Source organism: Buceros rhinoceros, unplaced genomic scaffold (genome assembly GCF_000710305.1).
Source record: "Buceros rhinoceros silvestris isolate BGI_N320 unplaced genomic scaffold, ASM71030v1 scaffold5814, whole genome shotgun sequence".
In the NCBI taxonomy this organism is placed as follows: Eukaryota; Metazoa; Chordata; class Aves; order Bucerotiformes; family Bucerotidae; genus Buceros; species Buceros rhinoceros.
Genome location: NW_010407567.1, coordinates 6,835 through 33,889, shown reverse-complemented (window position 1 = coordinate 33,889; position 27,055 = coordinate 6,835). Strand labels below are relative to the sequence as shown.

Sequence of the window (27,055 nt, the reverse complement as noted above, 5' to 3'; positions counted from 1 at the left end):
TGCTGAAGCACCTGGGGACCATTTGTAGTCACCCATGGTGCGGATGAGCATAAGCGTGTGCCAGGAAAGGAAAGATGAGTTCTTTCTTGCCTGTTCTTTTTGTCCATGTTTACAAACCAAAGCTGAACTTTGTAAGTCTGTATTTGTGTTGCTGCTCATGCTGTACGAGCAGTTGTTTGAAAAGCTGTGAGAAGTTACCAGCAGTATCTCAAGGACTCTGTTAGGAGAGAGCAAAACTGATGCTGCTGTGCAAATGTATCTTGGTCTCTTTGTGCCTGGGAGTCCTTATGTCTACTCTACAGTGCCGCGGTTGCCCAGTGCCCCTGCCGGCTGCAGGAGGACACGGCTCCTTTAGCAGTGATTTGGTATTTTGTTTTATCCTCATCGTTTGATCTGTGGCCTGCTTTTATGCACTGCACGCACTCCAACTACTCTGCAGGCAAGCTTGTCAAGGGCGTTCTGTAGTGCTTAGCACTATAGGTCTTCTTCAGAGCTAAGACTCAGCACTAATCTCAAAACCCCTATGAAAGAAGAGGTAGAACTGTCCCAGTTTTGGGCACAGCAGGCTGAAGGTTAAAACATGCCACCTTATGCTGTGTTCTCTGGGACTGTGATGGTTCAGTCTCCTCACCGTGATGGAATCAATTCCTATTCTGACACTCCTTCTGCTGGCTTGGGTCACAGAGGTGCCTCAGCAAAGGGAAGGTGGCAGAGAAACCAGCAATCCGTGACTAGCTGTACCCCTGAGGGCTAGATTTTGCAACTCAAGTAGCCTTAATAAAATAAAATTACAAAGACTTTAAAAATGTGATCTAGTGCACTGAGCTTTTTCTAAGCAAATGAGCTAAAAACCGAATTCCTTCCTACGTATGAGGTTCAATGGCTGACTTTGACCTTAAAGGCCCTCTTCAGGGACATCTTAGTACCTGAGCAAAGGTGTAACTGCCAGCAGCAATGAGCCGTGTTTCTGAACAGACCAGCACGGTGGCAGAGCAGGAGCATGGTTTAAGTATTGCCTTGCCAGTAGGTTTAACAGGTAACTAGTGGAAAAGTGTTAAAACGGAACATTACTGCTGTGCTGCCTGTTCCTCTTCTGTCGCTTCCCAGGCCTAGTTCTCCTACATCCCAGGGACCTCTTCCTTACTCTTTCTCTCTGCCTGTCCTGCCACAGTTGCTACCCCTTATCAGCTTCTTACTGTGACTTACTTCTGAGTCTGCTGTTAGACCTGATTTCTCTGGGGATCTTTCCAAGCTTCAAAAACCCAATTGCTGCTTCTGGTTCCTTACCCATATGCTCTCCTTCCCTGCCAGCTTTCCCTGACAGGTTCCTGCATGTACTGCCCCATCACCCCATCTGTTTCCCCACAGCCCATCCCTATTCCCTCCTGCCTCTGGATCTACCCTCTGACATTTCAAGTTATTGCCTAAAAGTCTGGGAAGTCAGAGCTTTCCGAAGAGAAGTTGGTCATAATTATTTCAGAGCGATTAACACAGATTTTTACCTACACTTCTCTAATCACCTGAAATTATTTTGGTGAGGGTTTCACCAGTAATGGTTTTCACTAATGAGGATTTTCACAAAAAAATGCAGTAGGCCTAGAAAATAGCAGCCCAACCCCAGTTAGTTTTGCAACTTTACAGGCACCCAAAAGTGTTGGGTTTTTTTTTTTCTTTTTTTTACAATGGAGATACTTGGCAACCGTTTCTAATGCATGACACCCGCATGCGGTCAGACCCATCTTGCTTCACAGCCTAGCAGAAGGGGTTTGCCATGGTGAATGTTTGTCACTGTAATTCCTCTACAAATTATTTGGAGTTGGGATTTTCTAAAGCATTTAAGAGAATATGAGACATTCAGCCATCACTGAATTTTGAATTAAAACAGGATTTAAACTTCACTGCTTGAAAATCCAGGTCTTAAGATTGCAGATGGGTACCTTCTCTGAGTGGTTTTTCTGTCTAACCAGCACATAAATATATGTGGTTATATTTTGAGATGAAAATTATTTGTATTATATTCATCCTCGAATTCTTCGTCATCTTTCACTGTGCTTGCCAGTGTTTTATATTCCAAACAAGCATTTAATGTAAAAGACAACCCTCTAGCCTGTTAGAGAAATCTACATCTAAAATATTTAATGTATATTTACAGTGAGAACCAGTTGAGATGGCTGCCACACCAACACACCAATGTCTATAGAGAAAGAGAGGGACAGGTTAACCAGAGACTAACTTTTATTGTGCATTTTTATGCAACAGAACGAATGGAACTGGAGGTATGTAGTAATAAAACCAATATTCAAATCAGAATTAACACTTGAAATAGTAAACTGTAGGTAACAAATGTATTTATAATTAAAAAATATTGACTGTTTAAAAAATTCTAAGATTTTATACTCTTTAAAAGAAACGTGTGTTGCCACATAGAAAACAATTCTCACATCCTATAGAAATTGTCACAAAAAACTTACTAGTCTATATTACACTATGCACTCTTTTTGTACAATATATGGTAAAGGTCTATCCCTAACCTGTACTTATTCTACACAGTACAATCATCATTAGAAAGTATTCATAGGATTAACTACACCATAACAATAAAAATATCAGGATTAATGGTTTTTTAATCACAGTTTCTCCACAAATATTTGTCATAGAAAATATAGCGAAGGCATGTTGGCACAGATGGGCGTGCGGTACTGCTACACAAAGTTTGAGAGAGAAGGCAGATACATAAATGACAGTAAGATTAAAGAGTATGGAAGGATAAGACAAGAATCTCGATCCTCCCGGGACGTTCTGGAGTGACATGATAGATAGTCGTTTCCTTCTGCCGCAAGGCCTGCTGTGTACAGCCAGAGCTGAGCAGGGACGTGCTGACTTACAAAGCACACTGCTTAAATATGGGTATCTCGCTCTGCGAGGGCTTGTGTGCCATCTATTATCTCAGGTCCCGTAATACTGTACCTAACATCTTGCGGATACTTGGGCACTTCAATGTGCATGGATTTATAATGCCTCATGAACACATTCATTGGAATAAGGTGTTGTGAAAGGTTTGTGGTTTGGTTTTTTAAATGAAATGCGTGGGTCGAGTCAAATGGCCACGATGACAATTAACACCAAAGACAGGGAGCTGAGAAAGGTTGCTGTACTCTGTTATTTTAAAGCCAAACATGAGCAAAAGAAAAAAAAAAAGATGAGCTGGTGTCTGCTAATGTCTGTCTGTGACCATGATTCATGTCACTGGCCAGTGCACACAAGAAACTGAGGGCAAAATTTTGTTTGTAAAGAGAAGTCCAAACTTGCAAAGCCATTTCTAGTGCCGAAGTGGCTTTCAGGATGAAACTATACATTTGGTTATTTTGCACGGTATGAGAGCAGAGGATTGAGAGTGGTTCTAGAATGCTGGCTACACTTTATACTCTAAAAATAAAGCTAGGCTTACTAGTTATTTCAGGTTACGTAAGTGAGAGAGGTCTGTCCAGTCCAGTAACACTGTCCTGTGACTGTTAAAAAGGAAGTGTTCCTGTTTTTAACCTCATACCATCAAACATCTGAAAGGAAACCATCACAATGTTTACAAAAATACAGCATGATACATATCGCCATGGACAAATTTACAGTATAACGTTGACTTGCACGTTCTGACACGTTTTACCAAGTAGTTCTGGCAAGTGTCATCACATTAAACATAGACCAGCAAGACTTACACCATCTGAGCAATGTAACATCTTCTATTATAGTTCTTTTAAAAAAAGTGTAAGTTCAACACTGAAAAGCTACTATAGGATATCTGTACTGTGACATTTCTATACACTGAGTTTCTCCTCCAGAGGCCACCACACACTGCTGACTGCTCAAAGAAAGTCACGTCCTGCCTGTAGTGAGGGATGCTGTCCCACACCCCTTGGCCTGATGAGGTCTAGTGTGACTAAACTGGTCACTTTTAGAAAATAAATGAGTTATTCTGGGGTAAGTGAATGCCTTTCAACCCCCTTTTAAAAATCACCAAAAATAAAATCAGTTAAGAGGTATTGGACATTTAAGGGCCCCTAGCATATCCTGGCTGAGCAAGGTCCCATCTACGGTGGTGCATGGTAGAGCCTGGGTCCTGAGATGCCCCGCAGGCCAGCCGTGAGAGACAGTCACAACTGCAGGCAAAGAGGAGGCAGGTGGCAGGAAGAAACTATCATTTGGGCAAGCTGACCTTTGAGAGACTGCTTCAGTTCTTCATCTGCGGTCAGGCCAGAGCTAGAGAAGAGCTTCACCCAGAAGGCCCTTTCTGATCTTTGAGGAAGGGCTGAGTGCCTCCTGCCCTGCCTGGCACATGAGGACAAGGTCAGGAAGGAGAGGAGAAGGGTAAAAGGAGCAATTAGTAGCTTCTTCTGTGGCTTGCACAAGGCGGTTAGGAAAGCTGGGGAGCATGAGATATGCGTTCAGGAGAGTCAACGCTGATGAGGTAGCTCTAAGGATGGTCAAAAGCAAAGTGAACTTTCTTTCCAAAAACCAGTTCCCTGTACCTGCCAGTGGGGAAATGTTGCCTCAAGGAGAGCTGGTTCAGGCTGAGAAGGATGCCAGCACTGGCCTGAGTGACCGGACAAGGGTAAGGAGATGGAAACACCCTGATGCGGAAAGGAAAGGGTATCGTTCTTTGGCATTGCATATTTCTGGAGTGTGTCAATTTGGAGGGACAACGGATTCTTAAGCCTTTAAAATTAAAGGTTTTCAGTGGACTGATTTTTGTTTTAAAGTTGTATCTGCTTCCAGTGTTGTGCACCATTGTGAATTCTGCTCAAGCACAGCTCTTAGTCTGGACCCTGTGTTTACTTAAAATAGAAGGTTAAACTATTCTCTTCCTAGTCAGCTTCTTCCTGAATGCAACACTGAGCATCTGACTGTTAAGACCAGCATATTGCCTCATCTGTTCCAAGGAATGGATACAAAACACAAAGTCGAAACCAAGAAAAGGCAATTTAAAGCCTCTAAAGCTACATAATATGGCCGCAGAATAGGAACAGGCAAAGCAAAACCTGTCTTCTGAAAAGGCAATTTGTTTTTAGCAATCTTGTTTTAATGAAAACTGTCATGATCAACTCTAATCTGCTAGAAATCTAGATAAATATAGTGCCTGTCTGATATACAAAGCAATTTTTATCTATTAGAAGTGCCTGTTATTGTTCTGGGTCTTTGAAGGATTCTGCTGTTGACAAGTACTGCTGTTTTACTCAGCGAGCTTAATTTCCTGGCAGAGCTGGCTAAAGGAAGTCCCTGTATTTTCCATCTTCTGGGGCATTTTAAGGTAGCAATTATAATTACGTTATTTTCTGTTAGGAAATGGGAGACCACTTTGTTGTTGTTGTTGTTGTTATAAGGATGCATACTTACCTGTATGTTACCCACTCAGGGAAAGCAAATGGTACCCAGCTGTTCTGGGTCCAGTCCCGGGCTTGTTAGTAATACGCAGATGAGACAGTAGCTGCTGTTTCTTCTGACACTTTCATAGTTTTTAAATGACCTTTCCTCTAGAACTAGAAGAAATGTGCTGCGATTTACCTTTGAGGGTGCTATGAAGGATTTGCAAATAATAGGCACTGAGAAGTCCTGTAGAGCAGGTCTTGAAATGGATTTCTTTCTGTTAACTGGGACTTGATAGGATGGAGAAGATGAAATGTATGCCCTATGTGTTGAAACATGCTTTGGACTCTTAAATGACAGCAAGGTAAGTATGTTTAACAAATAGTCTCTCCTAAATTAAGTGGTTGCTACTGTTTTATGAGGTTCTTCTTACTGCCATCAATCGCCAGATCCGTCTTGCATACCTCTATTGAAGACTTCATCCTGTGATGCTGGGTGGTCAGTCCCTTCGTAATACGAGTTCCCATTGTGAAGGAAAGTCCCCACCGCACGCCCCTGACGAGCATGTCCTACTGCGTCGCTGAATACCTTGTTTATTTGCTCTTCGGATGGCATCCACCAGTCTGGGTTGGAAGTACAATGCATCCTAATGAACTCTGCAGGAAAACATGCAAGGATAAACACCGACTTGTCTTTGCAGCATCTGTTATTGTCCACGTGTCAAAAGCTCATGGGAAATAAGAAAGGGGGTATTACTGCTCTACTTAAGCAGACGTAAAGCCTTATGGGAGATGCCATGATAATGCCACCTGGACCTATTTTATTTCTGCACAAGGGTGTTTCTCCACATGCAGTGTATGTTGTTATGCCTGATCTAATTAAGTGTTGCGTGGGACCTGGAGATAAAGTCGTCCTTACGGAAATAAAAAGAACTAATTCAAAGCGACGGTGTGATCAGTGTGTGCAATACAAGTGAAAGTTAACATGAACCGGGATGTATTTCATTTGAAACCTGCTGGGTATTTATACCTTGAGGTGATTACCCTCGTGGACCTTTGTGATCTCCCTCTGCTGGCTACTCGAACATCTGCAGGCTGCAGTCGCCCACAACCTGCTTGAAAATGTCCCTACTACTATTTCAGTTTGGTGCTCCTTTTTGGAATATCTTTCATTTTAAGTCATGCTCTTTCCATCTTCCTGAATCTGACACCTATTTTTCAGAGACTAAATTGGCCTCTGCTAAATGAGCTAAATGAGGTGAGAGGGATAATCTGGGGAATCTTGCAATAGTTTTCAGTGCAGGAGAAAATGAGTTGCATTGCATGTAATGTGGCTATTTAAGTAGCTGCTGCTTCCACATAAAGCTATTTGTATGTGATGATTACGTTTTTTTATAATTTCCTTTTCAGATTCTTTGACATGCAATATATGCTGAACTTGCAGAAGGCGCCTTACCAATTCTGGAGCTGTAACTGCTAGACATAGCTCAAATAGGTGTATTTGGACTTAGAAAAGTGCAAATACGATTTTAAATGTGGTCACCTTATTAGCTATACTGGATATGCTGTACCTCGTATAGAAACTGAGCTTCTTATTTCTTCTGTAACGTTAGTTATTCCCTCATGCAGTATTGTGTGTTCCAGGATATTTTTAAATTCTATTTTCTATTGTTGACAAGCCAACAGCACACTAAGTGGCGTAAGGTAACTTCATTACTGTCACCACGTCTCGAGACCAGGGAACGCTGTGCTTTTACAGGAGTTCCTGTGCCTGCAAGGTATCTCATCTGTTGGACAATTAGGACATGATTTTTGCATAGCTCCTCCAGCAATGCGTCTGCAAAAGTGATAGCTATCTCGGTTTTAAACTCATTTCCTTGGAAATCCACAGAGGGAACAGTAATTCCTATGTAGTTATGTTCACGTGGGGCTCCGCAGACTGGTGTTTTTCTCAGAGAAATGCTTACCACGTAAGGAAGTAATGCTATAATTTATGCATGCCAGGCTGTTTTAAAGCTGGTTCCAGACATCAGTCAGTTGTAGGAATATATTAAAAGGTTTATAGATCTTTAAACTACTTTGAGTGCAGAGAGAGAAGCAGTTTGTACCCTTGCTATGGTGGGAAGGCATAACTGGACGTGCTGAGAATTAGTCAGACACTTGTTACCGTGGCCTGCAAATGTGCAGGAGCTACTGGCCAACTCCTGGCACTGGAGAAAGTCGTCATGTTCCCACTCATGCACAAAAGCCCAAAGGGAGAGCTGTCTACTCTGCTTTCTTAACTGGTCCTTTAGATACTGAATGTCTTGGCTTTCTCTTCAAGCTGCTGAAGATTAAGGGAAATAGCCTTTCTCTTTCTCCCAAGGAGCACTCCACACATTCTGCATGTCCAGGACCCCAGAAAGGAGAGTGGCCACAAGTGAAAGTCCATCTCTGGGTGGATTTACTGTTAGTCTTGGTGGGAGGCAGGGTGCAGAAAGGAGTACAAAAGGGTATTAACACTCCGCGTGTGCATAAATTAGCTGAAATTTAAGGTAATTTAGTAAATGGTTAATGCACTTGTATTCAGCCTTCAGTTTCCAGGAGAACTTCTGGGACCCTGAAGCTTGCTCCAGACCTCTGTGCAGCCCAGTTTGCAACGGACTTGCCCTTCTACTAAGCTCTGATAGAGTATAAGGCCTGGTAGAGTATCATGTAACAGCTTAACAGGTGTCTTTGTCTTTGTAGTAAAACAAGAGCATCTTCGCCTAATTTGGCTATATGTAAAATATGAGTTCATTACCTGCTTACATCAAAGTATCCCAACAAACAAGTCTTATCTACTTGGCCTTGTTGGACTCTTCTGTCCTAAATGGGAATAGGCTCTGTCTGATGTAAATGACCACTTTGGACTCCAGTTGGATGACTTAAGGTAATTTTATCACTGACTGACCAAAATACAGCTTTTTACACTGCACTGATCAGTAAAACATTCTTTGATGTTAGTTCAACCATAATTTCATAATGTGTTCACAAAGTACTGTAAGTTAACTATGAGTTAATTAAAGATATTATAAGCATATGTGTTTATAATATGCAGATGCTAATACTACAAACATGTTTTGGGCTTTAAAAAGTCCTGTTTTCTATGTTTTGTTATAAAGCCCAGCACCAGACCTTTTGAACAATTTTAGGAAACCAACGTATGAACTGCTGCAGTAGATAATTCTTCTCAATCTGGACCCTTTCTCCGTATTGTCCAACATCTTCACTCTCTGACACCATGAAATGCTTGCAAAACTCTCCCTCCTTTTCAAGCTAAGCACAGGGGAAAGTTGTTCCCTAAGTTTTTCAGTCAATGTTGCATTAGTGCTCCAAAAAAGGATTCAGACCCTTGACAATGCGGTTGTAAACACTTTGTACGTAATTTAACTTGTAGATGTTCTTCGCATCTACAAAATGTTCAAAACTATTGTGAAACTTGGTTAGCTTTTAACTCCAGTGATGCACTGTGGCCTTGAGCACCATGTGCTAACTACTCGTTAGGCTATAAATAATCCTTTGGTTAGTTTTGCTGAGTATCCGTGTTAAAGAACGCCCTGTTAGTTTATTATAAAAGACTGTAATCAGGCTTGTCTGATTTTCCTCCTTTGCCACTTCAAGTATATCAGTGTCATGTGCCCTTGTATTGTCTCCTAAGTAAGTAGCCCTGCTTTTTCCCCATTCAAAAAAATCATGAACCACATATATAATACATACATACATATATATATATGTATGTATAAAAAAAAAAAAAGGCGGAGTTTCTGGCTGCTTGTCACCTGCCTGTGAAACCCCTTCTAGTTCTGCAGTTAGCCAAATGCTTCTACCAAGCCAGAGCCAATGTGGTGAAATGAGATCACATATGGTGGACACTGAGTGAAAAGATGCAGTACCTCTGAGACATGTTACTTTTACTGGATCCAGAGGACGTCTTTCAGGACCTGTCTCTCCTGACTGCACTGACCTTTTCCTTTTTCCAAGGCCGCATGAGTACTTAAGCTCATCGGTTGTGAAAACAAATCTGATGAGATAGCGAAGGAGCCGTCGTCCATCTTTCTTGGAAGAATTTACAGCTTCATCCCACTGCTTACTAGTGATGTAGACAGGGTAGTTGTTCAGCAACTGCTTGCTCCCCTGAAAAAGTGAAATATTTCCGTTGTTCAATTTACAAGGCAAATAAATATGTCAGTTGCAATAAAAAACCATACTTTTTAACTAGCCATGATACTGACAGCAAAATGCATCCTGAAGTGAACATGTAATTGCTCTTATTGAGAATGAGTACTTTTAAAATTACATTTCTATCTTCTAGAACTGGAATTCGGTGGGGTACAAGGAATACATTTGGAGAGGTGGCTGTTGATAATTTCCACTTTAACAGGCAGGGTAAAAAGAGTTAAGAATCGGTGACTGAGTATACAATTTAAGTATAACCTTTCTTCTTAATCTGTTAAAATGCATAAAAAGGGTCTTTGAAGAGCATGATCAAATGGATCACTTCATTGCAGCTGACAGCTTACTTCAGAGGTGACTCTTTTGGTCTATTTTTATAATAAATTTATTACTTCCGCAGAACACACCTGAAACTTGACAGCAGTTATGTTACTGTGAAAAATGTAAAGAAAATAAATAAAATAACTGTAAAAACTAAAAGCTTCATTATTATTAATGCATGCTATATAAACTCAAATTATAGCTTTACAGAAATGCCACCATGCCAGCTGGAAAGAAATTTTGCTTTTAACCTTCATAATTTGTGTGCTTCGATATTCCAACATTAAATGAATGCTCTGGGACTAATTACAGGGATTCCTGTAATCCACACAGCATTTATAAGCCCTCTTTAGTCAACTGTACTTAAATTGTATTTAATTCTTGTTGCCCATAAAATGCTGTGGTTCAGGATTACCCAATTAATGTTCAGATGGTACTGTTAATATACTTGAAACAACTAAAGTACACAAAAAAACCCCAAACCACACCCTCCTAGAGACTTGTTCACTTTTGCAGCTACGCCTCTTTATTAAAACACATAAATCTGGAGGCCCAGTTAGCAAAACCTTCGCATAGCCCCCAGCTTAGATAGGAGCTCACAGTGAACTAGAGGAACTCCACAGTGGCAACCAGTCATGTGTTGCACGTGTGGGCAACTGTTGCAAAGTTCTTCTCCTCACTTCCAGGCCTTTGATACCCGAAGGCTATTTTAATGCCTACCCTTGCCTCCTTTCATATATTAGAGCATCCTGGGAGACAGCTTGGGAGCATCTTTGAAGTTTTTCCTCAGGTTTTTTCCTTAGTTTTTTTGCAAGTTTGATAAATGTACGGAAGGTTGAATTTAGAGAAGACTGTGATGAGGGAATTATTACAGAAGCTCTGTGATGTAGGGTACCATCACCTCCAGGGGAAGTGCATCACTAGGAGGTGAGCCTACGTGACTGCCTGCTGCTTGTTTGCCTCAGCGCAAACTGCTGGCAAAGACAGCCACAAGCAACTCTGCAAAGGAAGCCCAAATATAAGGGAAAAGGTGGGCTTTGTCTGCCTGAGAGGTCTCTTCCCCTCCCCCAAAACATCTCTACTTCATTCCCCCGTGGCTTGTAAATCCAAGCTTGTAATCTCTAAGAGAAAGACCCTTCACTTACAGTCTGACTGGGTTATCATTTCAGACCCTTGCACTTCATTTGTCTCCTCCCACCACTGCAGAAGGTCCCAGGTAATTCCTCCCCCTCCACTCATGAGATAAGAAACTGCTTCAATTTTTGCCAGGTACCTGCAACCCTGGGAAGCCAGTAATAAGTCTGAGGAGATCTGCCATGGAACAATCACTACGGTCCATCCAGTCCAGCTCCATGTCCTATGCCAACATGGTGAAGGGGCTGGGGAAGGAGGAAGAGCAGGGGGCAGCACGGAAAGCTCTTTGGGGGTATTATGCTCTTATGCTGAAGCAACTGTGACCACTCCATCTCAGGTGGAGCTGACACTAGCATCTCCTCAGCTTGTTCCACTACAGAGGTAATTCACAGAACCATCTGATCCCCATGCTGGTACTTACGTTTTTCGGCAGCTAGCTCCACACCCCTTTTAGAGAAAACGGATTATTTTCCTACCTTAGACTTCTGAAACCCTTTTTTTTTCCTGTTAAAAAACCTGTAAAGAAGCAAGGACCTTTCTTACTGATACCAGTGCCAAGTACAAGCTGCAGCTAACTGTAGGCGCTGCCTTGCTTTTAAGCACTGGCAAGCAAGAGCAATGCAATGCCAGCCTGTGATGGCACAGGGTAAGGCTCCAGGCTTCCTCATGTGAGTTAGGGACGGATGCTCATACGTGGCTTTGCTAAGTAGCAAGCTATCTGAGAAGCTACCTCTGTGTTTAAATGTATTGCACCGATGGAAATACGGTGCATTTAATGAGAGCTCACATTACTATTAACTGAGGAGAATGTAATAAATTTTGTGTAATTTCCTCAGTCCCAATTTTATCATATTTCTCTCTCATTTGCCTGAATTTTAGGCTGTTTTTCCCCATTCTTCTCCAAAGGCATGACATAGCGTTATGCTACTCTGTTTAACAATTACAGATACGCTTTCATTATCTTCTCTGAAAGTAAAGCACTTCTGGGCAAAAGATTCTTGGTAAATATATGATGCGGTTTGGTGTGTCCAGCAGTCCTTAAACTAAAACAAATAGAAAACCTTCCAGAAACTAAATAAGCAGATCCTGAAGGAAGAACCAGAGTACAAATGCGCTCATGCTTCTTTTTGTACATGGTTAAGCTCATGAATAAAAGATTAGCATCTATGTGCTTAATTAAATAAAAAATTCTGTCACATCATGACAACCTATCCCATGTGGGATGTTTCAGACCGGCCTCAGTTTTTACAGTGCCTGAAAATTTTAGTTAAGCGAAAGAGCATTTTAAAAAAGAAAAATTCATCCTTGGAATGTATTTGAATGATAAAGAAAAAAATTACATTTATATATCAATTTGCATAGGATAAAACTGAATAGAGAAGTGATGCACACCCTGAACTGCTGCAAAGAATCTTCAGTGAAACTATGGTACGTTGGACTACGTGAAGCTTAGTAGTACATATCATTCACGCACAAAGGGAGGACAGACCAGACCTAAGTCTTTTCTCTTCTGATTTTGCTTGTGTGAACAATGGGTAGTGACAGGTATATACTACATATACGAAAACATGCATAGCAAGAGCCTCAAATACACAGACTAAGCTAGAAAAGTCTCAACAAAACCACTTAATGGGAGGCTTTTTTACAAGCCTGGATAGAAACACACTGGAGCAAAATTAACGTGAGTTACACAAGAGCTGACAGATAAATCTATACATCTGCCTTCCAGAGAAGGGGAGGACTTAAAATTCCCTGCTTTTTCGCCACAGCACTTTTAAACAGAACATAATTACAAAAATCCCCAAACTCCAATTCAAGTATAAAATTGTCAACACTCGACATTTTGTTTGGGATGCTTTCCGCAAAACAAGAGCACTCCAAAGACCTGCAGAAGTCTGTGCTTGGGTCTGTCTGAAAAATGAAGGAAATGATGTGTATTTTAGTGTTGACCATGTCAGGGCTGCATTAAAGCTGTCCTAACTATACGCATGTGCGTCTGTGTCCATACACACGACACGCTGGTACCCTGCCACTCATGGCTGCAGCCCCTGTGCTCCAGCAGCTGCCATGGCAGCCACCGTCAACGACCCAGCTACAGTTTTTACCCGGCTAGCCCTAGCCTAAATTCTACCCACAAAAGTGATTTTTCTGAGGAAAGGTGAGAGAAAAATTACCCAAAGGAAGGGAAGTGCAGCTGGTGCTGACGGAGAGTTACGCGCTGCTCAGTAAAGTCATCCTAGATTATACTAGTGATAAGTCTCCTCTACCTCGGGAATTACTGTACCTAAGAATGACAGTTCAGTAACAGATTTTCCATATTTTTACTACTAAATATATTCTTCCAGCATCTACTGGTTATTGGCCTCCATGTTTTCAATGAATTGTCAAACATAAAGAGATGTAGCTTGTCTTCACCGTATACTACCTCAGTCGGATGGTCTGCTGGCTGTGGTACCATAAGCTGGTTGTGGTGCTGAAGTACAGTCTTCAAATAATCTAAAACAGTCTGGCAGGGCACTGCATGAAACAAATTGCAATTACTGTATATCAGCTGTCTAGCACAAAATACAACAACAACATTAAATCAAGCGGTGTTCTTCAGGATCTGTTTTGGACATCTGTGGGATTTATTTCAAACAGGAAATGCTTCGCATTTTGATTTGTGCAGACATTTCATTCAATAAATGGATGTTGGCTGTTGTATTTCCTATGTTGAGATCTCTGACATCACTTTTATTTTCTGCCCACGTTTTCAAAGTTCTTTTTTTTCCTAGTTTGAAATTATAATTATTACAAACACAAATTAGGTCAGCAGTCACGATAATAAGAAAAAAATCTGTAAATACTGTAAACAGCCCAAACCATACAGAGGAGAAAACATATCTTGGACCTAAATCATGCACTGATTAACATGTAAATATGCTCAAATGTTTTTGAAACTACAGTCTGATTAACTCTACTGAACAGATTTAATGATTCATACACTTTCTTTTCTCTCCCTCCTCCCAAATTTGTTGTAAAACTAGGTGTTAGGCAAAGTGCTTTATTTCTCTTTCTCTCATCCTTTCCCCTTTCCATTCCCATCACTCCCATCCATTTCAGTAGTGGTACCAACATCCTATTCCCTTCTGCTGAGGCAATAGGTTAATTAGGGATGATTCAATTACAGGACTCTCTTAAGCAGATGCTGCCGCAGCCCTGGTTAACTCTGGAGTATTTTTGAGATACAGTGCTTTTCTCCTGAGCCTGACACACCATATGAGAATTAAACAGATATTAACCCAACATTACAACTGACTTGTGCAAAACTAAATAAGCATTGTTTTTAAGGTACCTTTTCACTCTCACATTTTGTAAAATATTTGTAAAATATTCAGAGATAATCTTAGCTTCATTGAAGGAACAAAATTTTCCTTTTTTTTTTTTTTAAATTATTTCTTGGCATTCAGCCTTTACAACTGCAAAAATGCGGTGGTTTGGGCTTTGCCTTAAGCTGGCAATCTTAAAGCAAGCACTGAAATCACTGAGAATGTCTCAAGGTAGGATTTACAGGTATTTCGCACTCCTTCTTGGGCAATCACACTGCAGCAACTATGCTCCTGTCTAAGCAGACAGGGTGCAAACCACCTTTACTCTGTGCATAACAGACTCTTTACTAAGGGCTAAGCAGTGTTACATCCAGCAGTCTGCACACAGAAGTCATGCAAAGTGCCTGATAAGAATAAAGAATTCTTAAGTCGTTTCACCCCATGCTGACTTCTCTGTAAAGATGACCCATCACTGTTACTTTCTTCTGTTTCATTTGATATATCACACTTTACCACAGGAGGTTAGGAAGTTACATGTTAGGGAAAAGTTAGCACTTCAAGTACCTGTTTTATTTCTCCAGCAACTTTACAGCTTATTGCTAGAACTGGGCAGTGTCTCGGTAGCGTAGCTGCTACACAGCGACACTGCCATACGAGCAGGAGAGCCTGGATGCATTTATTTCGTAGGAAAAAAGCACTTTTTAAGTGTCACCAGATGGTTTCAGAAATTGTTTCAATTCTGAAAAAGTCAGAAGGGAAGTTAAGCTTAATAGTCCCACCAACATGTTCTGTAGCCTTCTTGTAATGAGAGCTATGTATTTAGCATATAGCAGCAATCAGAAGAAAAGCCTATATGGGAAAAAGATTTTTTTTTTTACCATGTGGATGGGCTAAAGGATAAGATGGTATTTTGAGACTCTTTTCTTACACTCTGCATGTGTTTTCTGTCTGCCATGTCCAAAATGAAGATTAAACTAGGAATGTCCGTGCACAGGTTACCCTCTGATTAAGGAGGTGTCCAAGAAAGAGGCACAAGGATCACAAAGGCTTGCTGCCCCGGGCTGCACCAAAACCCCTGTGACAAGATCAGCAAAACCTCCCACCCTGGTGGAAGTTACTGTGAGCAACCAGCATCTCCCACGAGATCCCAGCATCTCCTGCGAGATGACAGTAAGGATGGAAAAAGCTATGGTGGGTGTTGTACTACTGCCTGAAAGGTGCCTACTACTTGGATTTGGAGGAGAGCTGAGTAATACTTGGGGAATTGGAGATACTTGCAAACCTGTCTAAATGTGTAGCTTTTTGTTTAGCAAGCTCACTAAGGACACAGTTGCCGAAGTATCAGCAGTACCTGGAAGCTTTAGGTTTCTTTGGTGCCCATGGAGCCTGTGAAGTTTGCACTTGCTTCCCTGGTTATCTGTATTAGCAAAAGTCCCTGGTGATGACCTGTTGGCTCACAGCCATAGTTGGTACTATTACCCATAATTATGTGGAACAACATGAGGCCTGAAAGGGAACAGAGTATAATGTATCAAAACCTTCTAATTTTTAGGAGCTGTTCTCATAGCAGGATGGTATTTTACCTACAGTAAGTAATTTCACTGCAGGCTATCCAGAGATGTATTTACCTGTGTTCTTCCAAGGGATGGAGCAGAAGCAAGAAGACAATGACCTGTTGTGTCCCCACCAGAAGTACAGCTCTAACTACACTCTGCTGATAAAATGCTTTCTCATTATCAGAGAGAAATATGAAGGTACTAAAAGCTGGATGAAGCTTATAAATACTTCTATATTCATAAAAGCAGTAATGTTTTGAGGATGAAATTGTATGATTTTTGTTATCATTCTAGTGACCGGAGGACTCTGGGCACTTTTGACTTGTAAAGCCATCAGTACATCACAGTTTGCTGTTGGTACAAATCACCTCAGCCTTTCCAACAGCAGATACTACTTGCAAAGCCAGGCTTCTTGAACTGCTGTATGAATCAAAGCCTAAAGGAAGACACAAATAGGACAGCGTAAGACTGAGAGTCAAAGCCTCAGTTTTGCTTCTGTGTTCCTCTTATGGCTCTGCAAATATTCTCTTTGCCAAGAGATAAGAGGAACCGTTTCCTCCAAACCCCACAGCAAATGTAACTTTGAAAGAGCCTGCAGCTCCCAGCTATGAGGATGAAAAAACATTTAAATCTACTAGCTTATTTATTTTGTATTTGACTTTGATGTGGTCTCTACAGAGTTAACAAGATCATAACCCAAGATTCTCTGCAGGCTTATGCACATATAGAGATTCACTGAACACCAACAGGGATCTGTGCCTACTGTAACCATGGGTAAAGACGCTAGTGTTGAAATAACACTTGCTTGTTATGATTTAGAGAAAGCCTGTGGGGAGACAGTAATTTTCCTGTCCATTAGGACAAAGTTTCCATAGCCTTTACTTTCTGAAAGTGCCAGTATCTCAGAAAAGACATTGGAAGTGTCAAAGTAACCTCGTCTGAAGTGACTGAAAGAAGAGGGAGATCTTTAAGGGAGCTAAAGGGTGAGGAGTAGGTTCTGCAGGGAACTTAGCATGCTTGGGAAGGCCGGTTTTGCTAAGATGCTAAGCAGTGACTAAGCAGGACGTGTGAGAAGTGGCAGGTCTTCATTTTTTATTGATCCAAGTTGTAACTTTGTTGTTATTCTAGGCATTTGTATGCTGTAACAAGGGCTGCTTCAGCATAACTTGTCACAAATTTCTCTGTGGATTATCCTAACTTCTAATAGCAAGTTGAACGGTGTGGTGGCCATCCACTGCTGATAACAAAAGCTGGGTTGTGATCTTTCAGTCTGACCTGCCACACAACACAGCAACTCCCCAGACTGAATCGTCTTTGCACCAGACAGTATCGGCGGGTAAATCACAGTACAATTTAAGTCGTCATCTCCCAGCAATGCAGTTTCTACCCTTGGCTCATTATTACAGCATGTGCTGTTTCACCCTCAGGAACACACTTTATTTCAAGTCTGCATTTTGTTTTCATTTGATTGGGTTTTATAAAATCTCTGGAAAAGAAACGGAAAATGCCTGGCACCTATTAAGTACCTAATAGTTAGTGGTGCAGTCATTTCTCCACCTTCTCTTTGCTAAGCTCAATACTGACCTTCCTGAGATGCCGGACTTGCACTAAAAGCAGAGTCCCTGCACCTTCTCATGTGGCTGTACATCCAAAGACTATGCCAGCCCTGTGGGGACACGTGTGGATATGTGTATCCATATATGGATACAAATACATTACACTCTGAATATCTGCAACACCCTCGTCAACCAGGTTTTTCACCTCATCAAAACTGTAATTTGGCAAGACATTGCCTGGTACTAACTCCATTATTCTCTTTTAGTACGCTATTAATTGAAGCTGGCATCAGCTGTGCAATTAGTTTGTCTGGGCTCAGTATCAGGCCAATGAGCCTACTATCATCCGGGACATCTCATGTGTCCTTTTAAAAAAACAGAATCATACAGTATTTGCATCTTTCAGTCTTCTGGAGCATCTCAAATATCCCAAAACATAGAGAAAATCTTAGTGAGAGTTCTCTTTGACCACATTCATTTTTGTTTTAGCTCCTGAAGTGAGCTGTCCAAAGGCAGCAGCTGCCTAATGCTTTTGGTAATAAGTTGATGCGCACTTAGGGATGAAAAGCTGGTGTGCCCAAGCAGTTACTGCTCTCAACAGCCTCTGCTCTGGCTCTCCTGGTGTGATGTCCATCTCTGAAAGAGAGACTTGTGACTCTGCTCTTGAACCACTCTGTCTTACAAAGAGGGCTGGAATCAGCATCTCTTTACCGTTTTTAAAAAGGCCGGCAATTCTGGCACTGACTAACAAATTCTTCAGTTGTCCGAGACTAGGAGGGAGTTGAGGTGGACAGCTGAGGTTGCAGTCCTGCCTGAAGCTGTGTGCTGTCAGTTACGGTGGAATGGAAAATATTTCTACCTGCTTACCACCATCACCATGTGTCGGCATCATGTTACTCTTCATAAGCACCAGAACAGAAATACTCAGTGCAGTTCTGTATTATTGACAAAACATACTATTTCCATCAGATCAATGATCCGATACTGTTATTATTTTTCCTTTAATTTCCCAGGGAAAGAATGACTCCTTGACATTTTAATTATTAATTTTCCACTGATCTTAACCTCTGCTTTTTCTCATCACCACCAACTTCTCCTCTAGTCCACTGTAATGTTTCTATATGTTCCTTCACCTTCCCTGGATGCTGGTTGTTTTTGTAACCAGCATGAAACTTCTCCTGCCTAGATAAGTCTTTTGAGGCCTTCGACAACATGCTTTTAATGTTTCCCAACTGTCACCCACTCTTTTTTTCTTTTTTTTAACCTTCAGTTCTGATAATTATTTCCAATTTCTTATGAATTGCCAAGAACACCTCTACTATTGGTTTGGGCTAGGCTTTTGCTCATTATGAATGTTATTGGGCCACAGTACTTTGTATTGCTACCTGTCAAAATGAGGTCTCTCATTTATTCTCCCCAAAAGGTGGCTTCCAGTTCAACACACTCCCGGGCCGTTGATATGGCCAAAGCACAATGCTATGAAGAGGTACTTGGGCTTGCTGTAAATAAGGCATACGTTCAGTGTAAATAAGGTTTATCTCCAACCCTCCTGCAGTATAAGACAGCCCTAGCAAGAAGGGATGGCTCGCCCTCAGCTTGGCTGCATGGCTCTCTGCGGTGGTCTCAGCCCCACAAGCAGACAGTAAGAAATCTGGTTATTCTATTCCTTAACGAGATTGTGCACTCTCTAGCCACCACTGGTTGGTATTCTTCCTGGCGTTTTGCACAGCAGAAGACAAATCCCTTAGCACTACAGACCATTTACTTCTGACTTGCCAGGGAGGAGGAGAATTGGGAAGGGTGTACATCTACATCCACCCTGCTCAGACTGGCAGCTGTTAGTTAAGACTGTCTCAGCATTGCAATGCGTCCTCCTTTGCTTGACCTTGAGTGATGCTTCACTCTGAGTTCATTGCAGGGCATTTCTAAATTGATGCTCGACTGTCAAAAAGATGTAACAAATGATAGGGAATCTGCTGACGAACTACATGGCAGTGTGAATTTCTTAAAACATTGATGGAGATGCCTTCTCTGCCTGAGATTTAAACAAGTGTACAGTATAACACGGCTTGGATTATTTTAGCTCATATGCTCGTTTATTTCAATAGTCAGCTGAAAGCAAGTGAAAGCTGCATGGATAGGCTGTGAGGACAAGTTGTCGGGGTACGATGAGCTGGAAAAAGAGTGAGGGGCAGAGAGAGATGGGGATGAGTAAAGAGGAACTGCTCTTGGTACTCAAGACCCTACACATTTGGATTTTTGTAACTGGAGGATAAAATAAAGCCAGTACTCATTTGTAGTGAGAGCAGCCAGCAGAAATTGGATGAATCGGTGTTACATGCAGAAGGGTGTTAAAGATTGGCTGAACTGTCCTACGTGTCTGCCAGAAGCAGGGAAGGGAGAAAAAATTATAGCAAACATCCCATTACTTTCAAAATCTCTTTCAGTTGCATTTTTGGGGTGGAGTGGAAAAACATTTTACTTTGTTAATCTGCATTTGAGAAGTAGATTTAATTTTGGATTTAATTTTGTTTTGTAAAATATTCCTTACAGAAAGAAGAAAGAATGTGCCCCTCCATATGCCCCTAGGATGTACACCTCTGCCTAAACAAGAGACAAAAGGAAATAAACCAAGGCAGCTATCCATCTCTCATTTAAGCGATGCTGCCACATGGTCCTGTGGGTTTTATTTTTGTCTGTGCTCCCTCACCTTCCTTCTACTTAATAGAAGATACCTCTTGTCTTGCCCTTCAGCTGTGAAGTCTTCAGGGCAGGGACCCTCTCTGTAAACTCACAGGTTTTTACCCAGAAGCGCGAGAAAACAGATTAATAAAGCCCCCGTCTGCTGCAGCTATGCGTTTCAGTAAGTTTTTTGTACTCAGGCTAGCTAAGCAAACTGAAGCCTGCACACCCCAAGCTGCAAGCAGAGCCGTGTTGCAAATTCAAAGGGGTTCTTGTGCCAAACACCGGGCAACTGCACTCAAGGCTCGCTCTTCTTGAAGCAGCTTCATGCTTTGAAGCTGAACAGCAGAACAAGGCCAGAGATCAGACCAAAACATCCAGAACATCAAGGGAAACCAAAGAAGTGGTTAAACATGAACATCAAGAAAAAAGAACAAATAAAAAGAAAAATGACATGAAAAAATGTTCGTCGTAGCCCTTGATGGCTGCTTTATCTACGCTGCTGCTGTGGTAGGCTCTTTGGAAATGCGATGCTCTAAAAGTATAAAGGAGACAGGATTTGTAGGTAAAAGTAATATCTTTTATTAGATCATCTGATACAGTCGGGAAAAAAGAGTCAAGCCTTGGGCACACAAAGCCTTTTGGAAAACTTAAAACTTGTCTGGCTTTTTCAATTACTTTGATATTAACTCTACCTGCAAATCCTGCTTTCCTTTGGCTACTTCCAGCCACCATGAATGCCATCTCTGTAGGTGATCACCTCTCTACATTTAAGGGGGTTTTCCACCTCCATCCTTCTGCTGTTTGCTGGAGTATTTTTTGCTGCTGGGCTAAAGAGGTAAGAATAATTACTGCACTTATCACACACTGCTGCATCTTACTTATTTATACCTCTTCACTACTTTCAGGCCGGTTAGCCTGAAACCACGCATGCGGCAAAGCTGGGAGCCTCATTCACGACTCCTGGCCTTCACTTTAACCAGCTGGGAATATTTTCTCCCTTGTAGGCCAAAACCTACAAGGTGAGAAAATCATGCTGACAGTAGCGAAGGAGAACTGATTAATATCCTTACATATTAGACAGTCTAAATCCAGGTCTTACACAAAGTTTCACAAGTAAGTCTTCAATTTTTACTATCGAGAGCATATCACAGTCCCAATAATTTTTATACAGAGGAAAGAGATTAGGAAACACTTTTCTCCTCATATAGATGGATTACTTTGCTCTGTTCTTGATCATCTCAAGATCTTAAGGAGCCAATGCCAAACTGCTTTCAGGAATTATCTGATCTTTAATTATTTTTCAAAACAAGACAAAATAACACACAATAAAAATGTTTCTCCTCTTTTCATTTGAAGACTGAACATTTTTGGCTAATGTTTTTGCCAAAAAAAAAAAAAAATTGGGGAAAACTGTTCAAGAGTCATTGCTCCAAAAATGGAACACTGACATAGGAATTTTTCTTTATTTATTCCAAGGTTTCACGTAAATTAGTTTCAGTCAAATCAAAGGGGTAGTTTTTGAGAAAAAGAAAAAAGAAAAAACACCACTCCAACCAAAACACATGCAGCATTTCACCCATGTAATTGCTTTTCTCCAGTGGTGATCTGCTAAAGCGTGACAATAGGCAATGGGCAAAAAGATCCTACAGGACTGGTGGGCAGCAGGGCAGAGTCCTGAAAACTGAAATATCTTATTTTCTGTGTCCAAGAGCTACAGAAGTCTATAGTCTATATGCCTTCCGTAATATTTGTTAAAAAAGTCATTGCCTTTAACATCTGCTGAGAAAACACTCTTCTTCCCGGTAGCCTCTTTGTAAGCCATACGAATGGCGCTTTGCAGAGCTGGAGGCAGAGATGTACAGCGGTAACTATTTTTAGACTGTAAACTCTCATAGACTTTAAAAGGGCTCTTGCACGTGCAAAGTGAAAAAGAAGAAAAGCAAAGTATTTCAGGAAAATGATAAAACGATTCATAAATGGTTAGAGACCAGAGGGGAGGGGTTGGTGCTTTCATCTGCTGTTGACAGGGTTGCCAGTGGGAGCCTCGATGTTCATGAGAAGGGTTACAGTGCACACCTCCCACCATTCCATGGGGTCCCCTTGCCAGCCTCACCCAGCAGCTCTGGCCCACCTCCCTCAAGGATGAGAGGGAAAACCACTATGTCAAAGAAACCTGCTCTTTCAGCAGCTTCATGGGACAGTATGGCAGCCTCCACATACACTTAGCTGCCTCCACAGTCGCTTTCCTCCCGGACTAACCACCTTGCCTGGCCTGTCAGATGTCCAGTGTGAGACATATGAATGATCAAGGAATAAAGTCTGTGCTCTGCAATGACTCTGATGTTATACACGGTGGCAAACAACATGGAAACCCTCTACAGGGGGCTTTCTGGCTCCCTCCTGAGGCATGTGATGTCTTGAGGGGCAAAAAAAGATGCTCAGAAAATGAGTGCTGTGCCTGTTTACGGACAGAGATGGGTGTTTCAAGTGACAGAAAAATTTCTGCCCATTTCTTTGGTAGCAGAAGCTCACTGGAGCAAAATCAGCACTGGAGGTGAAAGCAATTATACATCGCCTTTAGTTGATTTTGGATTAACTTTGCTTAGTGGTGGCTGTGGGACTGCCTGGGGAGCTCAGCCCTCTGTTCTGTTACGTGGCAAAATCCAAGGGTACCTTCTTCAGCCTTCTGTTTGGCTGTATATGAGCCAGCAGTGTGCCCAAGTGGCCAAGAAGGCCAATGGCATCTGGCTTACTTCAGCAATACTGTGGCCAGTAGGAGGAGGGAAGTGCTTGTGCCCCCCATATGCAGCACTGGTGAGGTTAGACCTTCAATACTGTGTCCAGTTTTGGGCTCCTCACTACAAGAAGGACACCGAGGTGCTGGAGGTGTCCAGAGAAGAGCAATTAAGTTGTTGAAGGTCTAGAGCACAAGTCTTATGAGGAGCAGCTGAGAGCACAAGTCTTAGAAAGAGTAGCTGAGGGAACTGGGGTTGTTTAGCCTGGAGAAAAGGAGGCTGAGGGGAGATCTCATTGCTCTCTACAGCTCCTTGAAAGGAGGTTGTAGCAAGGTGGGGGTCATTCTCTTCTTCCAAGTAAGTAGTGGCATGAGAGGAAACAGCCTCAAGTTGCGCCAAGGGAGGATAGATATTTGGAAAAATATCTTTACAGAAAGGATTGTGAAGCACTGGTGGAGTCCCCATCCCTGGAAGTATTTGAAAGATGTGTGAATGTGGTACTTAGGGACCTTATAGTGCAGGATGAATGGCTGAGCTCGATGATCTTAAAGGTCTCTTCCAGCCGAAATGGTTCTGTGAACTCTGTGATTCTGTGGCTCTTTGGCTTTCCCAAACACCTGGGTCACTTTAGACCTGTCCGTATATGTCACCCAGACAGCAGCTGATGCATTTGATGACAATTTTATGTTGGCTGATGAAGTAATATTTTATTTATGTATTTATCTACTTATTTTTGTATTTATTTACACATTCATTTTATGTTTGTCTGCTTTCTTTGATACGCTGCTAACTAGGCATTTCATTACTCCTGGGGGGTGAAAAATGACTTATGTTTATGTATATTATTTTAAAGGGAGATGAAGGGTAACTGTGATGACCCAGGCAAATACTGGCTGCTTAGCCTGCCATTAATCCTAGCATAATACAGGTAACCGCAATGGGATTCAACTGACTAAGAACTAAATAATATGAATATAATTAATGCCAGTCAAAACGGTCTTATGGAAAGCGGATCTTGTCAGACTAACCTGTCATTCTTTGATGAGATTATAGGTTCAATTGAAAAAGTTGGGTTGAACAGATGTAATATATCTAGACACCTGAAGGGCATTTAACTTAGTGCCATGAGTTATCTGATTGCAAAAGCAGCAACACACATCAGTAGACTAAAGCATACATGGATTAAGAACCCGCTACTGACATCACGAGTATTTGTCAATGGGGGAATCATCATGAATAGATGTGTTTCTAGCAGGTCTCAACAGGGACTGACAGCAGCCTCAATACCATTCAACACTTCTAACCAGAATCACAAAGTTAATTTAAAAACAATTAAAAAAAATTCTGGATGATACAGAAAACGGTGAACCAACAAACAGTGGAAAAACAGGGCAGCCAAAGCAATCTGGATCACTTAGCGCATGAACACAGCCAAATACAAAGTACGTATGTCTAGGAAGAGACATGCACAGAATGAAAAGCTCCGCTGCATGATCAACAGCCAAGTGACGAGGGCAACCGTGGGGGGGAACAAAGAGACTATTCACCTTCACTCAGGCAGATAGGAACATATTGCGTGCATTTCCAGCGCCCGAATTTTAAAGAAAAGAGCAGAAAGGTAAAAAGAACCGCAAAGGACTGAACTCATTTGGGGAGTTTTGAACAGCTCTGTTTGCCTACTTTGTCTAGGATGGAAATTAAGTCGTTTTTCAATCTGTAAGTACCTTCCCTGGAAAAAGCACCCAGTCCTACACAGCACTTAATTTAGTGGAGCAAAGCATAAAAGTCAATGGCGAGAAGCTGAATTCAGATAGTCAGGCAGGGAATTCAGCACACATTTTCACCAGTGTAATTAACCACTGGAGTCAGAGGTAGAAGTCTCCAGCTTGGGACAAGAGGCCTTCTGAGATGCTACTTGAGTCAAATATAAGTTATGCTTTAGTCAAATCAAAAAGATGCCTGGGTTCAGTATAGGCAATTGAATGAAAGCTGTACATCAGTTTATAGACCCTAATGATCAGTTTTGGTCTTACGTATCTGAAGCTAGGACCCAACAGGAGTTGAAGACCACACGATTTCCTTTGTCACATAGTGTTTCCACATGATGTACGAACCACTACTGAATCCACAGAGAGTGTATGAGTTATGGTGACTCCATTTCTTGGAAGGGGTGGGGTAAGTATTCTGAACTTTGGAGTTTCCTCTGCCCTGAACAATGTTGGTTATGAGATTTGCTGGTACCACCTAGGGACCAGTGCACTGTAAAGAACTTCAGTGTAATAAAAATAATATATAATACATCACTGATAGCTGGGGAGAAAAATGACCAAGACTACAGCTTGTGTTTTTGCAGATTTTGCAGCTGCACCTACGTATTAGGGCAGCAACTGGCTACCAACTTCTTCCTTTCTACATAGTCAGCAACTTTGGAGTACTTTCTCTCTTGCAGCCCATGCTAAATTATCTGTGCTTATCTGCTATTTAGGGATTGGTTCAATTACCTTTGCATAGATCTGCCCTGAGCACCTCAAACTTTAGCTAGCAAAGGTGCAGCTCCCCAGCACTTACAGATGCGTCAGAAGTTGTGTTGCATACTTATTTTCTTTGCTAAATTCCAGTCTGCTTTTCATATTGTTATTTGAGATGCATTTTTGCCTGTGCTAAAAGTTTAGAGGATATGGGTCCAAGATAGTTTGATCTTCTCCAGTGCTACTTTTCAAGTACCTAGGTGTACCTCAACATTGAGAAGTCCTATGTTTAAAGGGACATGGGAAGTTTTTCCACAGAGGGGGTTTCTATTAGACGACGTTTTTCTGTCTGCTTTCTCTCTCCCAGTGGCTGTAAGGTATTGGTGAACTGGAGAAGCTGTTGTCAAACTATTTTTCCTGTTCTTATTTGAAGATGAATGGGAGATGTATTTATGCTTCTCACTGAGCTAACAGCAATTAGATACTGTTCAAGGTAAAAGCCAGATCTAACTCAGTTAAAAGTATGCATGTAACTTTGAATAGTTTAAGTAACTAAAAAAGGAGTCTCACCAGGCAATTAGGCTTATAAGCTGCAATGTCACTTAAAGAACCAGACAGATAATTAAGTATAAAAGCCTATGTGAGAAACTCCTGGTGTTTGAAATTTAGGATTATAGGTATATCCTATCCTGAACACAGCTCACTAGTTTAGGTCACAAGATTCATACGGATTAGTACCATCAGATAATTTTCCACTGGGCACAGCTATAGGAATTTTGGCTGAGGACAAATTCCAGTGTTTGATTAGTATGACTGCAACTGTAAAAAACAACTAGAACTTAAAACAATTAGCCAAACTATTTTTGTCACTGACAATATTATATGGCAGGGGATTATTTACCTGGAATGCTCTCCAATTTTCTACGAAGTTCCTCATTTTCCTGTTGCAATGAAATTACCTCTTGCTCTAGCTCTTGACACCGAGGGCAGTAACCTTCTTCCTCTTCCTCCTCTTCCTCCTCTGGAAGTGTAGAAGATGATGGGTGACCATGAGATTCAGATGTTGCTGGAGATGTCCATCCACCTAAAGTGTGTACTGGAGAGGTTGAAAGTGGATCCACATCTGCCAAATGGCCAAAATCATTTACTGATGAGGTGTTCTGAGAAGGAAAGCTCCCAGAAAGCAAATAGTTCTGAAGAGAATCAGTAAAAACTCTCAGAAAGGCTGAGGTTTGTTGTTTCTTTTGCATATACTGCATCTCTATGTCTAAAATGTCTGACGTCTGACTATGGACCATTTTCCCAAGCTGACATTGCTCTTGTCTTTCACTATAATTTGGGTTTTCCTGCTTTATACAAGAAATCATGGACTGAGAGTGATTGCTGTTGAGCAGTTTTCCACCACAATTTAAGAGACTTAGGACCCGGCTGCATTGTTGGGCAAAGGCATCCAGAATCATTCGACTCTCTGCAACAAAAGAAAAGATGAATCACAGAAACCTAATGCAAAAGGTTACGCCAGGCTGTAGCAGCTAGATGAACGTACACAACTGTTTACAGAAGCATGCATTTTATTTCTAAACACATTAAAATTATGGCTTCTGCTTTAATACTTCTGCAACGCTGTGATTTAAAACAATCCCGACTTTGCTTCTATTTTGAGAGTGCCCTTGTGCCCTTGCTGTTAATCAGAAATGCATTGTGATGATAGTCACTGCTTACTGCCATCTTCTTTCAGCAG

The 27,055-nt window shown here is 41.5% G+C and overlaps 1 protein-coding gene across 1 annotated transcript in view; it reads right to left on the bottom strand.

Annotated features, from left to right (window-relative positions):
• Positions 1-5,523: 5,523 nt before the first annotated feature.
• BEND4 (BEN domain containing 4) overlaps positions 5,524-27,055 on the bottom strand; it is a 25,216-nt gene continuing 3,684 nt past the window's right edge. The window contains exons 2-5 of the mRNA XM_010134512.1: positions 26,216-26,782; positions 13,432-13,523; positions 9,272-9,512; positions 5,524-6,014 (exon numbers count right to left, since the gene is read on the bottom strand). Coding sequence (XP_010132814.1) covers positions 5,797-6,014; positions 9,272-9,512; positions 13,432-13,523; positions 26,216-26,782 — 1,118 coding nt within the window. The 3' untranslated portion in view covers positions 5,524-5,796. The remainder of the gene's footprint in view (positions 6,015-9,271; positions 9,513-13,431; positions 13,524-26,215; positions 26,783-27,055) is intronic.